This window comes from Protopterus annectens, chromosome 11.part0, assembly GCF_019279795.1.
Source record: "Protopterus annectens isolate FY-2018-M chromosome 11.part0, PAN1.0, whole genome shotgun sequence".
NCBI classification, from domain to species: domain Eukaryota; kingdom Metazoa; phylum Chordata; order Ceratodontiformes; family Protopteridae; genus Protopterus; species Protopterus annectens.
Genome location: NC_056745.1, coordinates 1337276695 through 1337302576, shown reverse-complemented (window position 1 = coordinate 1337302576; position 25882 = coordinate 1337276695). Strand labels below are relative to the sequence as shown.

The following is a 25882-nucleotide window of genomic DNA, read 5'->3' as shown; positions in this document are numbered from 1 at the left end:
TCTGCCTTTTACAAACCTGAACTGGGTAGGGTCCAGAGTTTGGAGATTAGCAATGTCACTGTTTATAAGTTCCATGATGATACACTCCATAGCCTTGCAGACTAGGCTCGTCAGGCTAATGGGGCGGTAGTTTCCAGGGTCTGTGGTGGCTCCCCCTTTGTGGAGTGGGATTAACTGTTGCTGTGCACCATTCAGTGGGCACAAAGCCTGAGGTGAGGCTATGATTGAACATGGTACTTAGGTGGGGTGCCAGTTCGTTCTGTAGTTCATGTAGAACGCAGCCTGGGATGTAGGTCCCATAGATGCTGTGTTCTTGGCTTTGGAGAGTGTGTTTTTTACCTGTGCAGCCATGCTTACAGGTATTTTGCATTCTTCCGGTATAGAGTTGGGCCCTTTAGGGGATGAGAGAGGGGTAAAGTTAGCACTGAACCTATCTGCCAGTATGTTGGCAATATCAGTTGGTTCTGTATATTTAGTGCCATTGTACTGTAGCTCAGAGCAGATCTGAGTGTTGCCATTGAGATTCTTGACATAGCTATAGAATGCTTTGTGGTTGTCTTTAGAATCAGTGGCAATTTTGTTTTTGTAACTAGCTTTGGAGGATTTTATGAGGGATCTCAGCTTCTTACGGAAGCTGACCATGGGGTTCCTCCAATCATGGGATTTTACTCTTTTTTGCAACAGTTTCTTTCTTCTGTTGTAAAGTTTGTTTATAGCAGGGGACCACCAGATTGGCTTCCTTTTTTTGGAGGATAGCATCTTGGTTCTGTTAGGGATTGCATGATCCATGCACTCATGTAAGTGCTTATAAAGTGCAATTGTATAGGATTCAGCAGTCGTATCTCTACTGCCCGTCAGCATGGGTGTCGTGAAGTTTGCCACTTCTGTCTTAAGAAGTGTGAAGCTGGCTTTGGAGAAATTCTTTTACGGTGGATTCCCTAATGGGGGGTGGGGCTGGGATGTGGATGTCTAGGGTGATTTGCTTGTGGTCGGAACTGACCAACGAGTAATTGACCTCTGGTGTGGAACACCAGCTGCCCATGTTGGTAACGACCAGGTCTAAGATATTGCTGCCCCTGGTGGGGGTGTGGATAAGTTGATCCAAGGCATTGGAATTTATGAATTCCAGAAAACGTTGAGCACAAGAGTTGGTACAGGAGTAGTTTTCCCAGTTAATGGTGGGGTAGTCGAAATCGCCCATTATTAGGGTGGGTGTTAGGTTGTACCCTAATATTTTTCCAATGTATCAAGAAATGAGGAGTGGGAATCCTGGGGCATGGTGGGGGATCTGTAGCAAGCTACAATTTGCATTGTGGTCTTGCCCAGGGTTAGATGCACTTGGATAATCTCAGATGCATTATGCTGAGCAACTAGCCTGGAGGTGTGGGTATCCTTAATGAATATGGACATGCCTCCGCCTTTAGTGCTTCGGTCCAAGTTAGGTGGCCGAAAGGTGTGGTATGAATTATAGCCTGGTAATGCAGGGGTGCTCTCTGGAGCCTTGAACCAGGTCTCTGTCACTGCACAGATGTCGATGTTCTCCATTTTAAGGAGTGCCTTGAGTGAGTGCATTTTGAGGTTTAGACTTCTAGCATTGAGTAGCATTACCCTCAGATTTTGCTTGCTTGTACCTGTTACGGTGGTGAATTTGTCATTTGAATCTTGCCTAAAAAAGGCACTATAGGGGTGGCAAGAGCCTTAGCCAGTATCCGGAATCCCAAGGGCGACAGGTGCAGGGCATCTCTGGCAAAGCATAGTGGTGTGTCGATCATGTCATCCCAGGCAGACAGATCCTGGATCCCCTTAGAATGACACCAGAAGCTTAGCCAATTGTTGAAGTCAATTTTGTCCTTGTACTGTAGTATCATTCTGGGTGATGGCAGGATGCTACTCAGGGCTAGGGTCATACCTGCCTGGGCTACAAAGATCAGAAAGCTCCTCCATGTCTCTTTTCATGTAGTCCAGGGAGGTACGTCTCAGGTCATTAACACCAACATGGACAATGACAGAGTCATATTTGTACTTGCTGTGGAGTGACCTGAGTGCATGTGTTATGTGGCGGATCCTGGCACCTGACAAGCAGCCGACAGTGACTTTCTTCTTGTTTAGCCTGGTGAGTGGAACATCAGTGTGCCTGACTATAAAGTCACCTATGACTAGAGAGTGAGGTACGTTGTTATGCCTTGTGGGCTGTGGTTGAGTGGCACACTGAGTTTGTGGGCTATGTCTCATTTGGATTGTGTTGGGGGGTGGAGGTTGCTTGCGTTTCTGCTTTGGAGGTCCCTGCTGCTTGGGTAGATTTTTTTTGAGAACCTCCACAAATGTAGGTGTGTGTTTTGTGTTTCTGTGTGTGTGTTTTGGTGGTGTAGGTTTTGAGGGACTAAGTGACGAGTGTGGTGTGGTGCAAGTGTTTACCTTCTCCTCTTGACTGTCTAGTCCAGTCTTGGGTGAAAGAGCTTTGCTTCCAGTTTGGTTATATAAGTGCATCTGTCACAGGTTGTAGTGTTGGGTGGTAGGAGGAGAGGGTTGTCTTTGTACATGAGGCAATCACTGCATTGCCCCAAGATGCCAAGATTCATCGGGTAGACAGGAGAAAACACCGGGAGCTGACCCTTAGGTATGCCTGGATAGGTGCTTATTTATTAAGTACTAAAAACTGTTTTCCTCTAGACAAGTGAGGAAAGTTGAGTGCTGTAGTAATTTGTAGTTTATTTAGTGCTTACAATGAGTTCTGAACAAGTGCTGAGCTCAAAGAAAAAGATTTGAGTGCTGAAACTAGAAAACTGGCTAGTTCTAAGAAGCAAAATTAAGCTAGAAGGCTTCCCTCCAACACAGAAAGGCTTGGGGGCTCGGAAACTTACAAACAGTCCTGGATACAGCAAATCTGTATCTGGACTAGACAACTTCTAAGAAAGGCAAGAAACAAGCTTAGAAATTTTTTTTTTTTTTTTTTTTTTGTAAAGTGGAAAGGGTAAAGGAGGAGCAGAAGCTAACTGGGTTGGCCTTCTCAAATGTTCTCACTGGAATAGGTAGAATGAGGTATTGACACTAGACTGGGAGGAGTGTCCCAGATCAAATTTACAGTAGGGGTGGGCAACTGCAAAGCCACCAAGTATAAAAACAAGATACCAAGACAGAGGGAGGGTGGGAAACAAAAATCAGAACAAACCCAACCAGATGCTTAACAATCGCCTCATTTCAGGGGAGATCTGAGGTCGTATTTATAGTAGTAGGAAACATTTGGCTAGGCCATTGTGGCATTCTCTTATTCTTTTTGATATGTACCAGGAGATCTTTTACATCCACCTCAGTTACAACCAATGGCAGATGGGGCCTTAAAGGACAATATAATCTAAACAATAAAAGATGAAAGATCAGTCTGTGACGCAGCATCTTACCTGGGTCATGGAATAAGCTTCTGGTGCATGTATTTAAGGAAGTACTGACACAGCAAGTACATTGCACTTATTGACAAGTACCTATAAAACAAAAGCAACCTCCCTAGCCTTTACAGCTCATCTCATCTGCGTTGCCATTAAGAGTCTTGCAGAGCTGCAAAACTATTACTTCTCTATTATAAATGTTCCTTTCTTTCTTTGTGGTGTCCATATTATTTAACTCCTTGCCTAATAACCTAACCAGATACAATTTTTTTAATAAAGTCCCTTTTCAAGAGCGACTCTGGGAAAACTGCCCGGTTAGGTGACTTTCTCAGAGTCACTGCTTCACCTTGCTTTGTTGAATCTATTGGTAAGCTGAATAATGCACCTACAGATATTTTTATCCCGTGTGTGACATGTGTTTGTCTTAATGACTGTACTGTTGTGAGCCTTTCCTCCCCGGGTATCTAGTGACAATGGGCCCTAGCCAAGGGAATATCACAGTAATCAAAAACATACAGACTTAAGAATAAATGAAATAAAAGTTAACCACTGCATGTCTGATATTTCTATTTATGAATAATGTTGATCTACCAATGCATGTGTTAGGTCTGTATCATACCTTTCAAGCTCTTGGGGCAAGAATTCTGGACAAAGTCACAAAATTAGGGATAGATTTTAAATATTTGCATTATAAACTTTGAAAGTTGCTAGCATAACAGGTTTTACATTAGCATGCATTTTCTGAAGGATATGAGGTCTGAAACTCAATGCATGTTATTATTTAGTGACTTCAGTTTCAACAACTTCCCAGAAAGCCACAAATGTTATGAGGAACTGACCAAAAATATGAGGCAAAAATCTAAACATTCTGCAAAATTCTGGATAGTTGAGAGGAATGGTCTGCACAAGAGTTCCATTTACCGAAGACAGCAGCATGTTTTCCCACAGCTTGTTCCCAGGAGACAGAGCTGTGAAGTATTAATCACATTTGGCAGTTTCTTTGACAGCTGGAGGATAATAGTTGCTCTGTCTCTTGAGACACAATACAACATAAAACTTTAAGAAAGAAGTGGTTACTGTCAGCTTCAGAACTTAAACACCACACAAAGAATATTCAACACTTTATTATAAAAAGAAAACCCACAATCCAAAATATATATGTCCTGAGAAGGAACACTACTTCAGAGCTATAATGCACTTTGGCACCTATAAAATAAAGATGTTTGCCAATACAGATCCTGTTGAAGCTTGGCAGTACAAAATGTTCCACTCAACAAAAAATACTGTACTCATTAAAAACAGTTTAAGTACAAACATGTTTAAAATTCATTTTATCTAAATTCATTAACATATATACATTCAAAGACATACACATTTTCTTTTTACAGAGCTGACACACTCAGTTCAACATATGCACATGATTTAAGTCTCCTTTTCCTATTCTTATTTTACACTGCTCTTAGCAGTTTGCACGTTCAAATACACAAAAGCACATAATCTCTGAGCAAGACAGAACACAGATCAGTAACTCATACTTTTTGAACAGTAGCCAATAAAGCAAGTTAAAATATCATCCCAAAAATCTATTTGATAGGCTTGAAAGTAATGATGGTTGTAGAAAAATAGCCTTAAAATGACTGAGCTCTGAAATCACACAGCATGCCTACTATAGTATGCCAGCTATTAAAACATGAATGGACCTGAGACAGAATGACCCCAGCCAGCTCTGTCCCAGCACATTTGTCTAACAGCTGCTGATGCTTAAATCCCTAATCGCACATAAAAAAAGAAGTCAAAGACCGGACACATTATCTACCCGAGCATTAAGACCCCAAACATACAGGACTGAGCCTAATGACGCATTGGGAAACACTCAAAATACAAGCCTGAAACTGATTTAATCCTGTCTACATGTCACTTTATAAGCCTGACATAAGAGAATTCCTTACAATTATCTGTCATATTGACCTAACTTCAGCTGCACTTTACCATGGTATGCGAGACAGGCAACATACTAAAAATACTGGTCAGGTCAATGCAAGTAGCTATGACGACTAGTCATCTTAGATACCTGAGACTGGCCAAGTGCTAACAAATATCTAGCATAAAAACCTGAGACCAAGTGAGTTTTGATATCTCCATTATACAGGTCTTGGTTTGACCAGAGTTTGTCACTGGCAGAATAGAGTGTGAGTGACTGAGGTCTCATGACCACCTAACATACAGATAAAAAACTGATTGGGCCTTAATACTACCAGTATACAGGACAGAGAACACCACTATCTGGATATTCTCCCTCAGGATACAGGACTGGGACTGTACAACTATGTGGCATACAGTTGTGAGACAGATGGAGTCATGATAATAGCCCAGAGTGCTGGTTTGACACTGCCTGAGTCCTGACAATTCCACAACATACAAGTCTGAGATAGGAAGACCCCAGACAATTCCCTATCATAAAGGCCTGAGAATGGAGAAGTCCAAACAGCCATCTAACAGAGACCTGAGTACTGTCACTTTAACTATACAGGACGTACAGTGACTGCTGTCACAGCTGCCCAGTGTAATGTCTTAAGTCTGACTGAGGTACGACACATCCAAGCACACAGACCTATGTCTAGCATGAGACTGACTGTTCTCTTGTCTTGTCCAGCTCTCGGATACAAGAATAATACATCCAGGTACATGACCAAGTACCATCCATCACACAGGTTTAAGTATAATTATGCTTTTATGACATCAGACAGTAGCATGATCTAAGCCTTCCTGAATTTTCAGGATACTATGCAAAGGGCAATCTTTAATTTACTTTTCCTGAAACCCTCTAGCTGATTCAGGGCTATCCATTGTAAATGCTAGATTTCATTTTCTTCTTAGTCTGTCAACATGTGGTTAAACAGTTTCCCGATGAAGAGTGGAGGGAAGGAATCAGTCTAGGCTAAACTGATCATCCAGAGGCAACACCAGCACCATCTGCTTATTTGCCTGTTCTTAAAAATAAAAACTCTCAACCACTGTCCCCTATTTCCTGAAACTATACCTACTCTGTTACTATGCTGTATCTCTATTGCTACCTGCCCCTTTTCACAAGCATACATCCTGACATGTCAAACCACATTTTCTCGTACGGTACACAACCATCTTAACCTCAGAATAGGATGAGTAGGGTAAAACCAGAATGCATAAAGGTAACTGTGTGTGGCAACCACAGTGGTTCAAAGCCTGGCATGTGAACTTATATAAACACAAAATTATTGGTTCTGGGGTTGTGGGGGAATGGAGTTCAGTAAAACTACAGGAGTTACTGATAATCAATGTCTGTTACTTTAACACAAAGAAAGGAGTCAACCAGCTAAATGAATTCTTGTCTTCCCAAAGTATTATGTACTTTATCTCAGGCTGCCTAGAAGAGATAGGAAGCAAATTGACTAAGTTGGGGAAAATGCCTGGTAGTGGAGGACATGCCAAGACTTTCCTTTCTCTCTCCCATCTTCTTTATTAGCTTCACATATTGGGAAATAATTGGTGTCATTTTGTGTATGAACGTAAGCCAGCACATGTTTCTACAAAAAATATATTAATAAACTAAGATAAAAAACCAACACACAGACATATAATAAATAAGTACTAAATGTGTAACCCATCCTCCCAGAACAGGAGATGGTCTGCAGTATAACATATGTAATTTACATTGTGGCAAAAATAAACGCATACCTCCAACACAAATACACATTGCTCACTGTATTCCTTACAAAGAAGTTAAAGTTTGGGACTAAAATGTTGTTTTACAATACAAGCATATGTTTACGTAATTAAAAAAATAAAAATAAAAATAAAAATTTTTATCTTTCCAGTTCTCCCCCTGAGACTTTTTATTTCCTGATGAGACACTGTTTGGCCTAGTTCGCAATGAAAACTTTACTTCAATCTACTACTGAAACATTTGCTTTAAAGAAGTGAACATTTCACTGAATTATTTTGTGAGCTAAGTCAGTTATTTTCTCACTGTTGTAAAGCTTCTGCTTCTGGACCAATAAGTAATTTTTTTTGAAATGTTGTTCCTTTGCTGTCTGATTCAAACGGTTCTACTGTAGATTAGTCATTCTGCAAAAGATGTACTTCATTCTATCACAGAGTATGTCACGTTAAGTGACATTTTGTGCTTAAATCAGTCTAAAACAGACAAAAATCATAAACGTAGGTAACCCAAAGTCTCAGACTGTCTTTGCAATCTGAACTTCAGTATTGCATAGACAGGGTTAGCCACACTCAGCAACATACAAGTACAGTGGAAAAATGGGCTAGCTTCACTTAGTTATGCCAAAAGAGAGCTATGGATTGTAGGCTGCTTTAGAAATGGTTTCCATTAAGGTCTTGCTGCATGGAAGTCAAATACTCTGGCTTCCCAGAATGGGAGCTCAACATATTTATCAAGCAGTTTAAGGGGAACTTGCAACCAAGAAGAGTGGTGTGACATTCTGGCCCACCTTGATGAAATACCAAAACACAAACTGGAGGATATGGAAGACTGGGCAAAGAAACGATCCCATATCAGAAAATCTGTATCCTTGGTCATTTTAACAGTGCGTTCCATGTAACGTGCCTGGCAGAAAGTAAAAGAACTGCAGAGATCCTTAAGGAATCAGTGACAAGGCCAATCCATTTTTTTTTGTTCAGCAGAAAAAGACTGTGCGCAGTTGATAGCCCTGAGCCAGCAATCAAAGTCTTACCAGCAAATGTTCATGAAACAGTGCCACTGATTTTAAATGTATGTTTCTCTGTGGAGTTCAGTCAGCCTCACAAATACATAATGGAAAAACAGAGTTGTATAATTTGGTTTGATATTCTAAAGATTATCTTTTTATTTCAAAGAAAATTGTTTTTGAACTGGCCGAGTGGGTTGTTCCTTATTTTCTGTGGAATCAACAGCATGTCTTTTAATAAAAAGATGTAAAAAGTCAGCATGTTGTACGCTGGAGCCATTTGCATTTGGTAAATGAAAAAGTGAATGACACACCATCATCATGACATATGTCATTTTCTTGGCAAACATTAACAGGACCTTTACAAGTAAACACCTCACATGTAGAAAACTTCATCTTATTTACAGAAGAAAAGCATCTTTGTTGCAAAGGATGTCTGAGTCTTCCATTGCTGTGACATCATGGTTTTGGGAGTTCAGCTATCAACTTCTCTAGGGCTGAGGTGTCCTGTGGTTCCAAAAGTTTAAACTCCCGACTGAAAGTCATAAAGTGTGTGAGGAGAGTATGAAGATGAGTGTGCATTTCCATATCAAGAACTTGATGGTAGTGAGCCCAGTACAGATGAGCAAAGACGTGAAGCAGCAACAGGAAGATCTTCTGAATCAGAAAGATAAATCCATTTGGAAACTTGCAGCCTGGAATTAAAGCAAGAAAAACAGCATTATTTTCTTCTTAGGAGACCTGAAGTATTAAATTACTTAACATGGTTTCAGATCAGGCCATGGTACAGTGACAGCCTTTCCTGGCTTCACTAAACACCTTAAACAGAGTTGAAAGAAAACATAGGGCAACACTTTCAAACTTTATCAAAACCTCTGTATTCTAATCTCTCAATTTCCCCCACTATACTCAGATTCTCCCACTATTTTGTTGTTCTCTAGCTATCATGCCGAATGCATGAAACTAGGTGGATGGTTGTATCAAATCTCCCCATGGCAGCCAATTCACCTTAGAATTCTACAGGGATCAGTTCTCAGACCACTCCCATTTACCGTATTTGTAACTAAAATGTTAACACTTTGTTTTACTATTTAATTCCCCCATGCTTTTAACAAATTCTAACTGGCCAATAATCCAACTGAATTAAGCTGGGAATCTGGTAGGCTAACAGGCCTTCAGAAGTCATTGGGTACTATATTTTCTAAGGTGCATTTTAAAGCTTTTTCACAACCTTTTGATTTAATGATCATTTAAAGAAAAAAATTCACAAGTAAGGAAAGAAATTCAAACTTTTTTTCTTTCAAAGAAAAATAAGATGCATCTAAAGCTTAATGTTCAAAGCAGGGATAGCTATTACCTTTATATACCTAGAAATTGCTAGAATAACAGAATAAGAGGCTTTGCATTTTTTTGACATTCAATCATCTGTCATCATTATTTAGAAGAACAGAGGAAAACATGACTATTAAATAAAAAAAAAACAAAAAAAGACATTCTGCAAAGTAAGGGACAGTTAAAAGCATCTGTACCCCCCCCCACACACACACACAGATGTGACTATCAATAACAGCCACTTGTGTGACTGTGACTGTATACCTTAAATAATTTACTGCAATCAAGTGAATGAATGAATGAATGAATGAATGAATGAATGAATGAATACATACACTCCCCTCACAGGAATTTATTTTCACACCTCACTGCTCTCAGAACACAGTACACAAAATGCTGCACCTCCTCCCCCTAAAAAACTTTCAACATCTTAGTTCAGAAATCAGGGAGAAAGCTACTTAATAATAGGAGACAAAAGACCAAAATCAGGATCAGATATTTATTTTATATACTTGGAAAGTTAAGAGAAAAACAGGCTTAGCATAAACAAACTTTCTTGAAGGTGGTTAAGTCTGAAACTCAAATGTCTGTCTTTATTTAGTGACTGGAATACATATTCACTGACTTGCCAGAGCTCCGCAACAGTTTATAGTTTCTATACCTCCCAATAAACATATAGATACAGACATAAGAGCTTTTATGCCTCTCCACACACACTGAGATATAGATATAGACATAGATATAGATATATAGATACAGGTATAAACACACACACACACACACACACACACACACACACACACACACACACACACACACACACACACACACACACACACAGTTTAAGTACTTACCTTTCTGCATGCTGGCAGTAGCTGGCAACATTCCTTTAAAAGCAAATACTTAAAAAAAAAAAAAAAAAAATTGTAAAAAATATATTCTGTATTAGTTCCTCTGCCTCATATTAACAGTAATTCCTTCCTTTCAGTCTTAGGCTGTCTCAGGTCACTTGAGGCAGTCTGAACCAGTAGGAAGGCTCCTTACTGCTCTCTACTGCAGCCTAGTGAGCTGCTTCTTTATGATGTCCCAGTCTGAACCAATAAGAAGGCTCCTTACTGCTCTCTACTGCAGCATAGTGAGCGGCTTCTTTATGATGTCCCCTTCTTCCACAGGAGGCAGGAAGACCTGAAATAAGGCGCTAGCTCCTTATTCTTAGTGGGGAGAAGATGTAGTGATAGACTGTTTTCAAAACATCCCAGAAGCAGAGTAAGGTGATTTCTTTTTTTTTTCACTTATTGGGGTGATTGCAGCCTAGCAGCCAGTATCATGAACCATGCCTGCTTCCAGCAAAGAGTGTTTTTAAGAAAAACAGTTAGCAGTATACTCCACATTGATTAAAAGCTTATTCAACAGACTTTACTGTAACCATATAATATATATATATATATATATATATATATATATATATATATATATATATATATATACATATATATATATATATATATATATACACACACACACACACATATATATATATATATATATATATATATATATATATATATATATAGATGTGTGTGTGTGTGTGTGTGTGTGTGTATATATACAAGTATTTTATATGCATTTCTTTGTGCCGGTCCCAAGCCCAGATAAATGGGGATTGGGGAGGGTTGCGTCAGGAAGGGCATCCGGCATAAAACTTCGCCAAATCATTTCATGCAGACACCAGTGAATATTTCCATACCAGATAGGTCGAGGCCCAGGTTAACAACGACTGCCACCAGTACTGTTAGCCAACAGGGTGCTGGCGGAAATTGGGCTACTGTTGGCCGAAGGAGGAGAAGAGGCAGAAGGCATGGCCGAAGGCAGGAAGAGAGGCGAAAGGCTAGGACTGTGGTAGAGAGGGTCAGAACTTTGAATGTTGGCAGTATGACTGGTATAGGGAGAGAGCTAGCTGAAATGATGGACAGAAGGAAGGTTGGTATATTGTGTGTGCAAGAGACCAGATGGAAGGGGAGTAAGGCTAGGTGTCTCGGAGGTGAGTTCAAATTGTTTTATCATGGTGTGGGTGGAAGGAGAAATGGTGTAGGAGTTATTCTGAAGGAACAGTATGCTAAGAGTGTTTTGGAGGTGAAAAGAGTGTCGGATAGAGTGATGTTTATGAAGCTGGAAATTGATGGTGTAATGATGAATGTTGTTAGTGCATATGCTCCACAATTTGGGTGTGCAATGGATGAGAGAGAAACATTTTGGAGTGAACTGGATGAAGTGGTGATGACTGTACCAAAGGGTGAGAGAGTGGTGACTGGAGCAGATTTCAATGGGCATGTTGGTGAAGGGAACAGAGGGGATGAGGAAGTGATGGGTAGATATGGTGTTAAACAAAGGAATGCAGAAGGTCAGATGGTAGTGGATTTTGCGAAAAGGATGGACATGGCTGTGGTGAATACGTATTTTAACAAGACGGAGGAGCATAGGGTGACATACAAGAGTGGAGGAAGATGTACCCAGGTGGATTATATCTTATGTAGGAGGGCCAGTTTGAAGGAGATTGGAGACTGTAAAGTGGTGACCGGAGAAAGTGTAGTTAGGCAGCATAGGATGGTGGTTTGTAGGATGACATTGGTGATCAAGAAGAGGAGGAGGAGTGTGAGGGCAGCACCAAGGATCAAATGGTGGAAATTGAAAAAGGGTAATTGTGAGGTGGAGTTCAGGGATGAGCTAAGACAGGCACTGGGTGGCAGTGAAGAGTTACCAAATAGCTGGATAACTACAGCAGAGCTAGTAAGGGAGACAGCTAGAAAGGTGCTTGGTATCACATCTGGACAGAGGAAAGACGACAAGGAGACATGGTGGTGGAATGAAGAAGTGCAGGAGAGTATACAGACAAAGAGGATGGCAAAGAAGAAGTGGGATTGTCAGAGAGATGAAGAAAGTAGACAGGAGTATAAGGAGATGAGGTGCATGGCAAAGAGAGAGTGGTGAAGGCTAAGGATAAGGCATATGAAGAGTTGTATGAAAGGCTGGACAGTAACGAGGGAGAAAAGGACCTGTACTGATTGGCTATACAGAGGGACCGAGCTAGGAAAGATGTGCAGCAGGTAAAGATGATAAAGGATAATGAGGGAAACATACAAGCCAGGAGAGTGTGTTGAGGAGATGGAAAGAGTACTTTGAGGGGTTGATGAATGAAGAGAATGAGAGGGAGAGAAGGTTGGATGATGTAGGGATAGTGAATCATGAAGTGCAGTGGATTAGCAAGGAGGAAGTAAGGATAGCTATGAAAAGAATGAAGAATGGAAAGGCTGTTGGCCCAGATGACATACCTGTGGAAGCATGGAGGTGTTTAGGTGAAATGGCAGTGGAGTTTTTAACCAGATTGTTTAATGAAATCTTGGAAAGTGAGAGGATGCCTGAGGAATGGAGAAAAAGTGTTTTGGTACCGATTTTTAAGAATAAGGGTGATGTGCAGAGCTGTAGTAACTACAGAGGGATTAAAGTGATCAGTCACAGCATGAAGTTATGGGAAAGAGTAGTGGAAGCTAGGTTAAGAAGGGACGTGATGATTAGTGATCAGCAGTATGGTTTCATGCCGGGAAAGAGCACTACAGATGTGATGTTTGCTCTGAGAGTGTTGATGGAGAAGTACAGAGAATGTCAGAAGGAGTTGCATTGTGTTTTTGTACACTTAGAGAAAGCATATGACAGGGTGCCTAGAGAGGAGTTGTGGTATTGTATGAGGAAGTTAGGAGTGTCAGAGAAGTATGTAAGAGTGGTACAGGATATGTACAAGGGTAGTGTGACAGTTGCGAGGTCTGCAGTGGGAGTGAAGGATGCGTTTAAGATGGAGGTTACATCAAGGATCAGCTCTGAGCCCTTTCTTATTTGCAATGGTGATGGACAGGTTGACAGACGAGATCAGACAGGAGTCCCCGTGGACTATGATGTTTGCAGATGACATTGTGATCTGTAGTGAGAGTAGGGAACATGTGGAGGAGACCCTGTAGAGATGGAGATATGCTCTAGAGAGAGGAGGAATGAAGGTCAGCAGGACTAAGACAGAATATATGTGTGTGAATGAGATGGAGGATAGAGGAATGGTGAGGATGCAAGGAGTAGAGGTGGTGAAGGTGGATGAGTTTAAATACTTGGGGTCAATAGTTCAGAGTAACAGTGAGTGTGGAAGAGAGGTGAAGAAGAGAGTACAGGCAGGATGGAGTGGGTGGAGAAGAGAGTGTCAGGAGTGATTTGTGACAGACGAGTACCTGTAAGAGTGAAAGGGAAGGTCTACAAGAGGGTAGTGAGACCAGCTATGTTATATGGGTTGGAGACAGTGGCATGAGTTTGAGCTGGATATGGCAGAGTTAAAGATGTTAAGATTTGCACTGGGTGTGACGAGGGTGGACAGGATTAGGAATAAGTATATTAGAGGGTCAGCCCAGGTTGGAAGGTTTGGAGACAAAGCCAGAGAGGCAAGATTACGTTGGTTTGGACATATGCTGAGAAGAGATGTTGAGTATATTGGGAAAAAAAATGCTAAGGATGAAATTACCAGGTAACAGGAAAAGAGGAAGGCCTAAGATAAGGTTTATAGATGTGGTGAGAGAGGACATGTAGGTGGCTGGTGTGACAGAGCAAGATGCAGAGGACAGGAAGAAATGGAAACAGGTGATCCACTGTGGTGACCCCTAACGGGAACAGCTGAAAGAAGATGATGATGTAGCACACCCGCAGGTGTAGCTGAAGTAGATATAGGTTCCTTCCTACCTGACTCTGGTGACACCCCTATAGGCTCAACGCACCAAGGTGTCAAGAATGACAGATTTTATTCTAGGTGACACATCTAGTTTAAAAGGCAATAGCACAATCACAAACAAATTATTTCAACAGTGCACCAGTTAGCAATAAGGCAAGGTGAGATACGGATGCAATGAAAACATACATTCACTCTCTTCCCTGGAACTCAACAGAAAAAGGTCTAGACATTCAAAAATGCACAAAGAAGGCAATATCAATGAGCAGGACAGCTTTATAATGCAGCAATATAAATATGGGAAAAATGCAACAGTGCACCAGTTAGCAATAAGGCAAGGTGAGATACGCATGCAATGAAAACATACATTCACTCTCTTCCCTGGAACTCAACAGAAAAAGGTCTAGACATTCAAAAATGCACAAAGAAGGCAATATCAATGAGCAGGAAAGCTTTATAATGCAGCAATATAAATATGGGAAAAATGCAATGCCATGGTCTTTGCACACAATGCAGACTGGAGAAGTTGTTGACCGCAACTGAGCTACAAAATATAAGTATCTTGACTTTTTTTTGATTATTTTTACAGATTACTGTTTTTACAATTTAATATATATAAAGCACTTTGTCTATTCAGTATCTTCACAAATCCTTATCTGTTTAAAAACTTTCATTTGTCTCTCTAGTGCTTGCTGTCTGTAGGCTATTAGTGGCTTTGCAGTTGCCCGCCCCTACTGTGACACACCTCCCATCTAGTGTCATTAGCTCATTCTGCTTAATACAGAGAGAACATTTGATAAGGCCTTCTGTTCCTCCTTTTTCCCTTTCAAATAGTAAAACAAAACTTTTTTTTTCTCTCTTTCGCCTGAACCTTCTTGTGTTCTGACTGTCCTTCTCAAACATTTTGGAAATATACAGTATATTTCAGAACATTTGTTATAAATGTATTTGCTATAACTGAGTTAAGTATTTTTTTTCTGGCTTTTTGATTATTTACTGCTTAGCGACTGCATTTTAGCCTGTTTATACAGCTCTGCATTCTATTTAAACTGTTTTTGTGTTGATTAACTGTTTTGCACTTTTAAAAAGTTATTTGTTGCTTAATTTTACCTGTAGACTAACACACTCAAGTGCGCTAGCCGCTTAAAAGCATTTATAGCATTTACTGTCTGTTTTTCCTCTGTTTTCTGCAAAAAGAAAAAAAACAAAAATCTTGTTTTCCCGCCTTACTGAACTAGAATAGTCCAGTCTTCAGAGTTTGCTGATCTCTGGGCTTTGTCTTGGTTCCTGTGCTATTCCATATCCTTATTTGGATAAAAGGAAGCGTCTTTGTTCACCAGTGGGAGTGGGGAGCACTGAGCGGCCTATTTGCCCCTAGAGGAGTGGTTCCAGCCAGAAACTTGTAGTCTAGTGGCCATTTTGGGTCAATTCCTAGCTCTTTTCAGCCCCTGTAATAAAGCCCGCTTTAGCCGCTTTCGCTTGTATTCAACTCGCACAGCTCCTCGTGGTGTCCTGCAGAGTTCTACAAGCAGCAGAGAGCAAAGAGTGACTTTTTCCGGATTTAAGTATTTTTTTCTGGCTTTTTGATTATTTACTGCTTAGCGACTGCATTTTCGCCTGTTTATACAGCTCTGCATTCTATTTAAACTGTTTTTGTGTTGATTAACTGTTTTGCACTTTTAAAAAAGTTATTTGTTGCTTAATTTTACCTGTAGGCTAACACACTCAAGTGCGCTAGCCGTTTGAAAGCATTTACTGTCTGTTTTTCCTCTGTTTTCTGCAAAAAAAAAAAAAAAAAAAAAAATCTTGTTTTCCCACCTTACTGAACTAGAATAGTCCAGTCTTCAGAGTTTGCTGATCTCTGGGGGCTTTGGCTTGGTTCCTGTGCTATTCCATATCCTTATTTGGATAAAGGGAAGCTTCTTTGTTCACCAGTGGGAGTGGGGAGCACTGAGCAGCCTATTTGTCCCTAGAGCAGTTGTTCCAGCTAGAAAATTGTAGTCTATTGGCCATTTTGGGTCAATTCCTAGCTCTTTTCAACCCCCTGCTATAAAGCCCGCTTTAGCGCGCTTTTGCGTGATTTAGCACGGAGTTGCCCATAGAGCACCATCGGGCAGCGCCGGTTAAACTATTTCTGGATCCGTAAAGTCTGCTCTTCAATTTTTCCCTTAGAACTTCTCTACTTGCAATCTAAACAGTCTATTCTCTATCTCAAAAGCTCAGCACTTGCTCCTAAAGCATTTTTATATAGGTAAAGTACTTAAATACTAAACAAAGTACTACATTAGCCTAGAATCCCCTTGAGTACCCATTTCCCTATAGGTCCCTTCTGACTCAGTTACACAGCAAACTTTTTCACTTTTTCTAGCATGTCAAGGGTCAGTTGCTAGCGCCTCTCCTGTTCAGCTGGTGAATCTGGGCATCTTGAGGCAATGTTACAATTGCCTCATGTACACAGACAACCCACTCCTTCTCCCACAAAACACAAATACATGTGAGAGATGCAACTATATAGCCAAACTGGAGGCTGAGCTCTCTCAACTCAGGACTGGCAAGACCAGACAGGAGGAGAAGGAAACCATGCACACCACAAACCCAGTTTCACATAGAACTATCACAACTGCAAAACAAACACATAAACACACAAAGACATACTCGGAGGCACTGATCAAAAATCTACCAAAACTACAGAGGCCTCCAAAGCAGACACCCAAGCAACTGCCACCTCAAGACATAAGACATGCAACACATAGTTCTCAAAGTCAGTGTGCTAAACAGTCACAGCCCTTAAGGCCAAACACAATGCCAGACACACTTGTTATAGGTGACTCCATAGTCAGACACACTGACGTCCCACTCACCAGACTGAACAAGGAAAAGATCACAGTAAGCTGCCTGTCAGGCGCTAGAATCCGCCACATAACACAAGCACTCAGGTCACTCCACAGCAAGTACAAGTATGACTCAGTCATTGTCCATGCTGGTGTGAACGACCTGAGACGCACCTCCCTGGACTACATGAAAAGAGACATAGAGGAGCTCTCAGATTATGTAGCCCAGGCCGGTATGACCCTGACCCTGAGCAGTATCCTACCCTCACCAAGAATGATGCCACAATACAGAGACAAAATGATCAGCTTTAATAATTGGCTTAATTACTGGTGTCATTCTAAGGGGATCCAATGTCTGTCTGCCTGGGATGACATGCTTGACAAGCCACGCTGCTTCGCAAGGGACGGCTTGCACCTGTCACCCTGGGCTTCCGGATATTGGCAAAGGCTCTTACCACCCCCATAGTGCCTTTTTAGGCAAGGCTCAAATGATAAACCTACCACCCTAGAAAACAAAATGGAGAAAAACTAAGGGTAATACTGCTCAATGCCAGAAGTCTAAACCTCAAGATGCACGCCCTCAAAGCCCTCCTCAGTATGGAGAACATCGATGTCTGTGCTGTGACTGAAACCTGGTTCAAGGCTCCTGAGAGCACCCCAGCACTATCAGGTTATACCTCATATCATGCGTTCCGCCCCAAAATCCGGACCGAACCACAAAAGGAGGGGAGTATCCATATTCATAAAGGATACCCACACCTCCAGGTTAGTGGCAACGCACGAAGCATCGGAGACCATCCAGGTGCAATTAACCATAGGTAAAACTGCCCTACAGTTTGTAACATGCTACAGACCACCTTCTCAAACTCAGGAAACCCACACAGCCTTCCTGAAGACACTGGAGAGTATGAATGTCTCTCCAAACACCATCATATTGGGTGACTTCAACTACCCAAACATAGACTGGGAACATTACTCAAGCCCCAACACCCTAGCCCAAAGGTTCCTGGAGTTCATAAACTCAAATGCTATGGAACAACTAGTCACCATTCCCACAAGAGGAGAAAATATACTAGACCTGATCATCACAAACATGGGGACAAAATGCTCCACACCGAAGTATATCCCTCATTGGTGAGATCAGACCATAAATTAATCTCACTGGAGATCCACATCCCGCCCCCACCCCAGCAAAAGACCACAGTGAAGAACTTCTCAAAAGCAAACTTCACACTTCTTAAGACTGGAGTGGTATCCTTCAAGGCCCCGAGCCAGTGGAAACCACAACCCACGCTGCTGAAACCCTTACAAATGCCTTCTACGAGCACCTCCAGGAATGTATGGATCAAGCAATCCCTAATAAAATCAAGACCCTTTCCACCAAAGGCAGGTGCCCGGTCTGGTGGACCCCAGCCATAAACAAACTCTACAACAAGAGGAGAAAGCTACTACATGACAGAGCAAAATCCCTAAAAGGGAAGGCATCTCTGATCAATACTAGCAAAAACTACGATCACTCATAAAATCATCCAAGGCCAACTTTGAGAGAAAAATCGCTAATGACACAAAAGACAATCATAAGGCCTTCTTTAGCTATGTTAGAAACTTGGGTGGAAACTCCCAGATATGCTCAGAATTAGTCCAAAATGATAAAAAAATCACTGAACCCACAGACATTGCCAACATACTGGCAGACAGGTTCAGTGCAAATTTCTCCCTCCCTCCCCAAAAAGGAGAAATATCTATCCCACCAGAGTCTAGCCTCCCAAACATCTCAGATGCCCAGGTGAGAGCTGCTCTCTCTAAAGCAAAAACACAGCATCAATGGGACCGGACGGTGTCCCCGGCTGTGTGCTACATGAACTCAATGAGGAACTAAACCCACACATAAGGCTGCTGTTTAATCTTAGCCTTACTACAGGATACGCACTCCAAAGAATGGCGACGGCAACTGTGGTCCCACTCCACAAAGGCAGTGCTTCTACGGACCCTGAAATTACCGCCCATAAGCTTGACGAGCCTTGTCTGCAAAGCTATGGAGAGGATCATAATGGAACTCATAAATAAAGACATTGGGGACCTACAGACACTGGATCCTACCCAATTTGGCTTTGTCAAGGGCAGATCCTGCCTCTTGAACTTGGTCAACTTTTTCAAACAGTCACTAAGGCCATTGATGAGGGTAAGGCAGTTCACACAGCCTACCTTGACCTAGCAAAAGCTGCTCGACACAATACCCCACTCGGGCATCATAGAAAAGCTCACCAGCTTAGATGTAAACCCATATGTCACAAGATGGGTTGCAAACTGGCTCAAGGACAGAACACACAGGGTTAGAGTTGCTGGTGCCATGTCAGACTCTAAGCCGGTCACGAGCGGTGTCCCACAGGGCTCAGTCCTGGGCCCCCTCTTGTTCGGCATTTATTTTTCTGAAGTGCAGGCAAACATAGGGGGATTGTGGCTGACAAAATTTGCAGATAACTGCAAACTGGGCACCATAATTGACACTCCATCAGACACAGACATCCTCCAGAGAGGTCTCATAGAAATGGATAACTGGTGCCAGAGCCATGGCCTTAAGCTAAATGCCAAAAATGTATAGTCATACCCTTTGGGAAAAACAAGGTAACCCCTAATTACCACATAGGTGGTAATCCATTAAACATGGAAGAAGTTATCAGGGACCTGGGGACCCAAGTTGACAGTAACCTCTCTTTTGACACTCACATTGCCAAAGTGGTTAGGAAGACCTTCTACATTGCCCACCTGATCATGAAGGGATTCACATCCAGATCAGGAGAGGTCATTGTACCCCTGTACTCTTCACTTATCAGACCAATGATTGAGTACAACGCCCCATTCGAATGTACCTTACCCGACACCTGCAGCAGTTGGAAAGACCCCAAAAGTTCCTCACCAAAAGGATAAAGGGGCTCAAACATATGTCATACGATGCCCGACTGAAGAAACTCCAGCTCTATTCAGTCGCATACCGCCTGCTCAGAGGTGATCTGTGCCTGACATGCAAGGCCATGTCCAACCCGGAATTAATGGACATGCTCCACCTCAAAAAATCCAAATCCACCAGAGCCACAAGAGCAAGAGACTTAAACCTCAACACGGATATAAATAGGATGTGCTGGAGGGACAGATTCATCACCCAGAGACTCCCTACACTATGGAACAGAATCCCAGTCCATGTGAGGCAGAGCCCCTCACTGACTCTGTTCAAGAGAAATCTTGACGAGTGGATGGGAGATCGTAGGTTTACCCCAGGAATCATCTCTGTGTCACTGCTGGACAGAGGCACAGCAAACTAATGGGTATAGTATTGTCATCTTAAGGGGTGGTGAAAGCCACACACACTCTGGCTAGGCTTATAAATGCCCTAGGGCAGATAGCCTAGTATGAACCTATGAACCTATTAAGCAATAAAAGAGTTATAATACAACAACACAGATATGAGAAAATGCAATGTCATTGAGCAGCAAAATTCTTGAAGGCAGCAGTCCTAAAATGAGCAAAATGCAATGTCATTGAACAATGAAGATTTATAATGCAACATTACAAATATGAGAAAATGCAATGTCATTGAGCAGTACTAACACTCTCAACCCCCTTGATCAATTCTAAACAGACCAGCTATGAAACACTCTATTATACCCTGTTCACTGGCCGGTGACTATTTACAGTCTTGCTGCCGGAATGATGGGGCCCAAGTTGGAGCTCATATGGATCCCAGTTATTTGTAATCCACAAAGCATTTGGGGGGGGGGGATCCACAATCTTATAAAAATATAAAATGACAGCCAGAGCCTCTCAGCACTCCGTCGAGAATATCCTAGTGACCAGGCACCGTGGTTCCTCTGATGAGAAAAGTAGAAAATCACCTGCCAGAACTCTGGTAATCATCTATGGCTTCTCTGTACTAGGCCCAAAGGAACTCCTTTTCTTGCTGAATCATATGCAGGCATGGAACTACTGGTTTTAGACTTCTCTCCTGATTCCACAAAATACCATCATCCAGGATTTTAGCAAAAGACAGACACAATCTGCTACGTCACTTCCCTGTCTCAAAGCACTAGAAAGAAAATCCAGTCATGCCGCAAGGCCCTTTTTCCCTTCAGCTCCCTGTTTCAGTCTTTCTTTCTTCAGCTAGTATCTCAGACTCCCATTTCACTTTCAAAATTGTCTTTTATATCCCTGAAAAGGAGCTCCACCTTGTGTTGCTATGGAAAACTACAGTCTATTACTTCTACAATGAAATACAGTGGGAGCTATATATATATATATATATACCTATATCCCTATAACTATATCTATATACATATGGCTATATCTATATACCTATAGCTATCTATATATATATCTATATATATATCTAAGCATAAACTTTGGAGCCCCTAAAAGTGATGGAATAAACACATATCTAGTAAAAAGTGTAAATATAGGTTGGTTAACCTATCCCAAAAATCTACAGGTTGATTATATCCCCCAATGAAATTAAACAAACCAAACTGCATCTTCACCCCCATGCCTTACAGTGTGAAAAATACAAAAAAAATGTCAAACTAAACTTAAAAACCCTAACTATAACTCAACCATACAACAGACAAGATAGTAAATTGAATCACAAAATAAAAATATAAGTGATACAACACAAAAAAACAAATCAAGAAGATTCTCCCATTCACTACAATGGAAGGGGGTACCCACTACTTTAATTAAAAAATACAATAAGACAGAGTACACAAAATACATGCTGCTAGCCAACTCTTACAGTGCCCTCCACCTAAATCAATGAAAAAAAAAACCCCACTAGTCCTAATGCCATCCAATAGACAGTGTCAAGTAGCAGCCCTGGAATTGGAAAAGCCAGGAAGGCCGTTGGAGGACTGAAGGGCATTGCCCACTTGGCTGTGTTGTGGGGATGGGAGATATTCACTTGCACTCAATGGCACACTGGGCAGTGCACCTCCTGATTGGAGAGGCCATCTTGCGTACACAGTGGGGAGGCGAGGGGCCACTTGAAAGATGAACATCTATTGCAGGAGTGAGGGGAATCCTCAGTGGGAGGCCCATTATACACCTCTTCCAAGCACTAGCAGTGTGTATGCAGATAACATCAGGGGAGAAAGGCAGAAAAATGCAAACTGACCCTGAATGTCTAAATGACACACACTCCCATTTGACTCTCATCCTGGTGAAGGTGGACAAATGAGTTGGCCAGGAGGGGGCAGAAAGTCCACAGACGGTGGGGGGTAAAAAGTCTGCAAAAATTTTTTTTTTTTTTAATTTTGCATCCTCTGCTCTCCTCCATTTACTTATTTAATTTTAAAAGTATTCACATTTTGTGGAGGAGAATTATTTCTGGAACAGACTTCTAACTTTGTAGCTCGCCTGCCATCTAGTATTTTGTACAGTATTTGTAATTAGACTATTTTGGATGTTCAGGTTCAATAACTTTACTGTTTGCTTAAAGATTATTGGAGTTAAGTTTTAACATAACTTTCTGAGCTTGTGAGTGTGTTGCTTTGGTATATTGGTATATCTCATTTCCCCTGGAATTCAGGCGAGCATGTTGTCAGGTTCACGTGCACTGAAGCAGTTATATTATGGGGACATTTGACATTTTTTTTTTGGAATGTGAACTGGTCGGCTGATGAAAATAAGAGAATATATGCCCATATTTATTCTGTCAGACCCCACTTAGTTTGTCTTCAGGAGTTGCATCTTTTTCCAGGTGAGCATGCTCAGATTTTAAATGGGCCTTACCAGCAGGGCTATTTTGCACCTTGTCCAAATATATAGTGATTGGTAGTGGACTCCCACATCAGATTATGAATGTATTTATAGATGATTAAGGTAGATACATGATGCTATGGGGCTTTCTGGCAGGTATTGATTTTTCTTTGGTTAATGTTTATGTACCAACAGGATCTTTATTAAGGGAATTGGTACCATTATTTAGGGAATGGGTGTCATTGCAGCAGAGCACATTATTTTGGGCGAGAGACTGGGAAAAGATTATAGCACCAACAAGGTTTCTGGCAGCACATGAAAGGAACAAGGTTTGTTGTGGTCCATGAAAAGAAGTCTCCATCTCTAGTATGGAATCTGTTTAAGGGGTATATCTCAATGTTTGGTATGGTAGATTCATGTAACATATTGGGTTTATCATGCAATATCTACACCTATTATTCCTTCACTACAAAAGCATTCTTAGGATCAACAAGGTGTTGTTTTCTTGAGAGCACTGATATATGACTACTTCATGGTTTTAGCCATTTGTATTTCAGATCATGCCCCATTGCAAGTAAAGTTGCAAATACCCAGAATTATAAACAAGTGGTGGAGAATGGATTTATTATACAAGGGAATAGGGATAAGGGGAGATGTTTCAAGAGGAAGCCTCTAAAGCTCAGTCTTTTAGAGAAATACTTTCCTAATAAGTGGGAAGCTTTTAAGACCAGGTTAGAAAACTTTCTGAAAGTTCACACTGGGGAACAGAAGAAAAAAATTAATATTAATCTAGCAGAGTTGCAGAAAGAGCTTCTTCCCACCCAGAGGTGGCTAACCAAATGTCCTATAATAAATTTATAGAGTTGAGAAAACAAATTGACTCCCTCCTTTCATATAAAGCCCAACATCCTCTTAAGGCTGTGAAATTACAGGACTTCAACATATCTCCCACTAATACAAGGTTTTTAGCCTTAAGTTTAAGGAAACAGTCAGTGGATAGACAGATATTGCAACTCCGAGACCCTAAAGGCAATAAAATCTGTTCATGGAAATCAGTGATGTCTTTGTGCATAATTACTCATCTCTGCATTCAGAACACTCTAGCCTGTCAGCTATCATTAGGGAGTATCTGGCCCCCTGGATCTTCTGAGCTTGGTCAGTAAGGAAGTGAGTGGTTTTGGTTGCTGCAATTTCCCAACAGGAGTTATCAATGGCCCTTAATACGGTGTCCCCTGGAAAGGCTTCAGCACAAGTGGACTTCTTCAGGAACTATATATATTGAGTGAGGACAACTTTATTTCTGTGTTCATCCAACTTTACAATAGCTTCTTGAAGGGTGGACATTTGCCCCCAGTTTCATGGCTTAAGTGGTCATAGTAGTGATTCTTGTACCCTGGATGGGTCCAACTCTCTCATCTTCATATAGACTTATCTTGATTTTAGACCATAAGTTATTTACAATGATTCCTCAGACCAGTCTCTCATGTTTGATTCCCAAGATTATTCATCTAGACCAAACTGGTTTTGTTCATGACAGATCTACTTTTAACAGTTTAATTAAAGCTACCATTTTTCTAGAAAAAGCCACAGACGCCCACAGGTCTTTACTTATAGCCAGCCTTGATGCAGAGGAAGCAGTCAATAGTGTGCATGTGTCATATTTATGGGAGATGTTATGGGCCGTAAACTTTCCAAAACCATTCATTTTAACTCTATGTAACATCTATCATAGGGCAGTAGCTTCGGTTAAATTAACTAATTCAGTTTCAGATCCAATTTAAATAAAAAGGGTCACAAGACGAGGATGTCCTCCCTACCCTATGCTTTTTGCCATTTATTTGGAACCACTGGCAGTAAATATCCATCTCTCACACTTGGAGTGCATTGACATGGGAGGGGAACCATATAAGCTTTCCTTATAAGCAGCTGATTTATTGGTTTGTCTATGTATCTAATGCAGAGGCCTACCTTCCTTTGCATTTTTGTTTTTCAAAAACTTCAGAACTTTAGCGCTTTTCTGTATACATGGTGAATCCTAATAAAATCAATGTAGTCCACATCAATTACTGTCTCTCAGCTTCAACGATTCACTATTACTCTTTTCTGGCTAATGAGAAATCACTTACTTATTTGAGAATCCAATTGGGATCCTAAAGCTACTTTAGTCTCTACATATGAAACAAAATATTGCATGAGGTTAAAAGCTAATTTCAAAATTGGAGGAGATTCTGTATGGATATGACCCAAAGAGTGATGGCCATACCCAGATAAGTACTCCAAATAATTTTTTATGCTTCTCAGTTCATTCCTTTGTGCTCTGCACTACATTTAGGTTTTCCATGAAATCTAGCTTGAGGGTATTTTATGGGCAGGAGAACAGCCCAGCATTGGTTGGCAGCACCTGACACTTCCTAAGTACGGGGTGGAGGCATAGGATTACAAAATGTGGAGACTTACTCTTGCTGCCAGATTGAAGTGTTTTTTGGGATCTGATTATCCCAGATAAAAATGCCTGATGGAGTATCCTAATTATGGCCCTCTCAGAAGGTAAGACAGACTTCTTTCAACTTCTACATTGCAGGAGGGCTCTTCCTCTAGTATTACGGTGACCTCACTAAGATCAGTTAGACAGGCATTCAAGCTGACCTTTATGGAGAATTGGCTGAAGAGTCTTGTTCCAATAAGTCCATAAGTAGCATCAATCAAACAGTATTTGCATTTTCCCAGGATTGTTGTACCGGGAGCAACTAGTTCCAGGGTGACTCCCAACTAATTGGGAGGACTTTGTAGCTAAAACGGGAGTGTCACAAAATAAAGCATAATTTTATTACAAGGTAACTGAGAGGTTGTATTCAAATAAATTATATACAATACTCATAGTGGAGTGACGTAGATGGATTAAATGGATCACAGACTATAGGACCCCCTCTGTAGCATGAAGAGGAGATATTGGATATCTGTATAAAATCTGAATTAGTTCAAGGGAGATCTTTACAAATAAATGCAGGCTTCCATGGGAAAGGTCACTAAACACACAGACTAAGTCTGCTTGGGACAAAATATTGAGGATAACTAGATACTTTACCAGATAGCATAAATACAGTTTTTTTTGTCTGTCAATGTCAGCTCATATAC

At 41.2% G+C, this 25882-nt stretch overlaps 1 protein-coding gene across 2 annotated transcripts in view; it reads right to left on the bottom strand.

Moving 5' to 3' along the window:
• Positions 1–4491: 4491 nt before the first annotated feature.
• The window catches only part of LOC122815843 (MOB kinase activator 2-like), a 586795-nt gene continuing 565404 nt past the window's right edge, over positions 4492–25882 (bottom strand). For both annotated transcript variants that reach the window (XM_044088657.1, XM_044088656.1), the window contains exon 6: positions 4492–8781. In XM_044088657.1, coding sequence (XP_043944592.1) covers positions 8546–8781 — 236 coding nt within the window. In that variant the 3' untranslated portion in view covers positions 4492–8545. The remainder of the gene's footprint in view (positions 8782–25882) is intronic.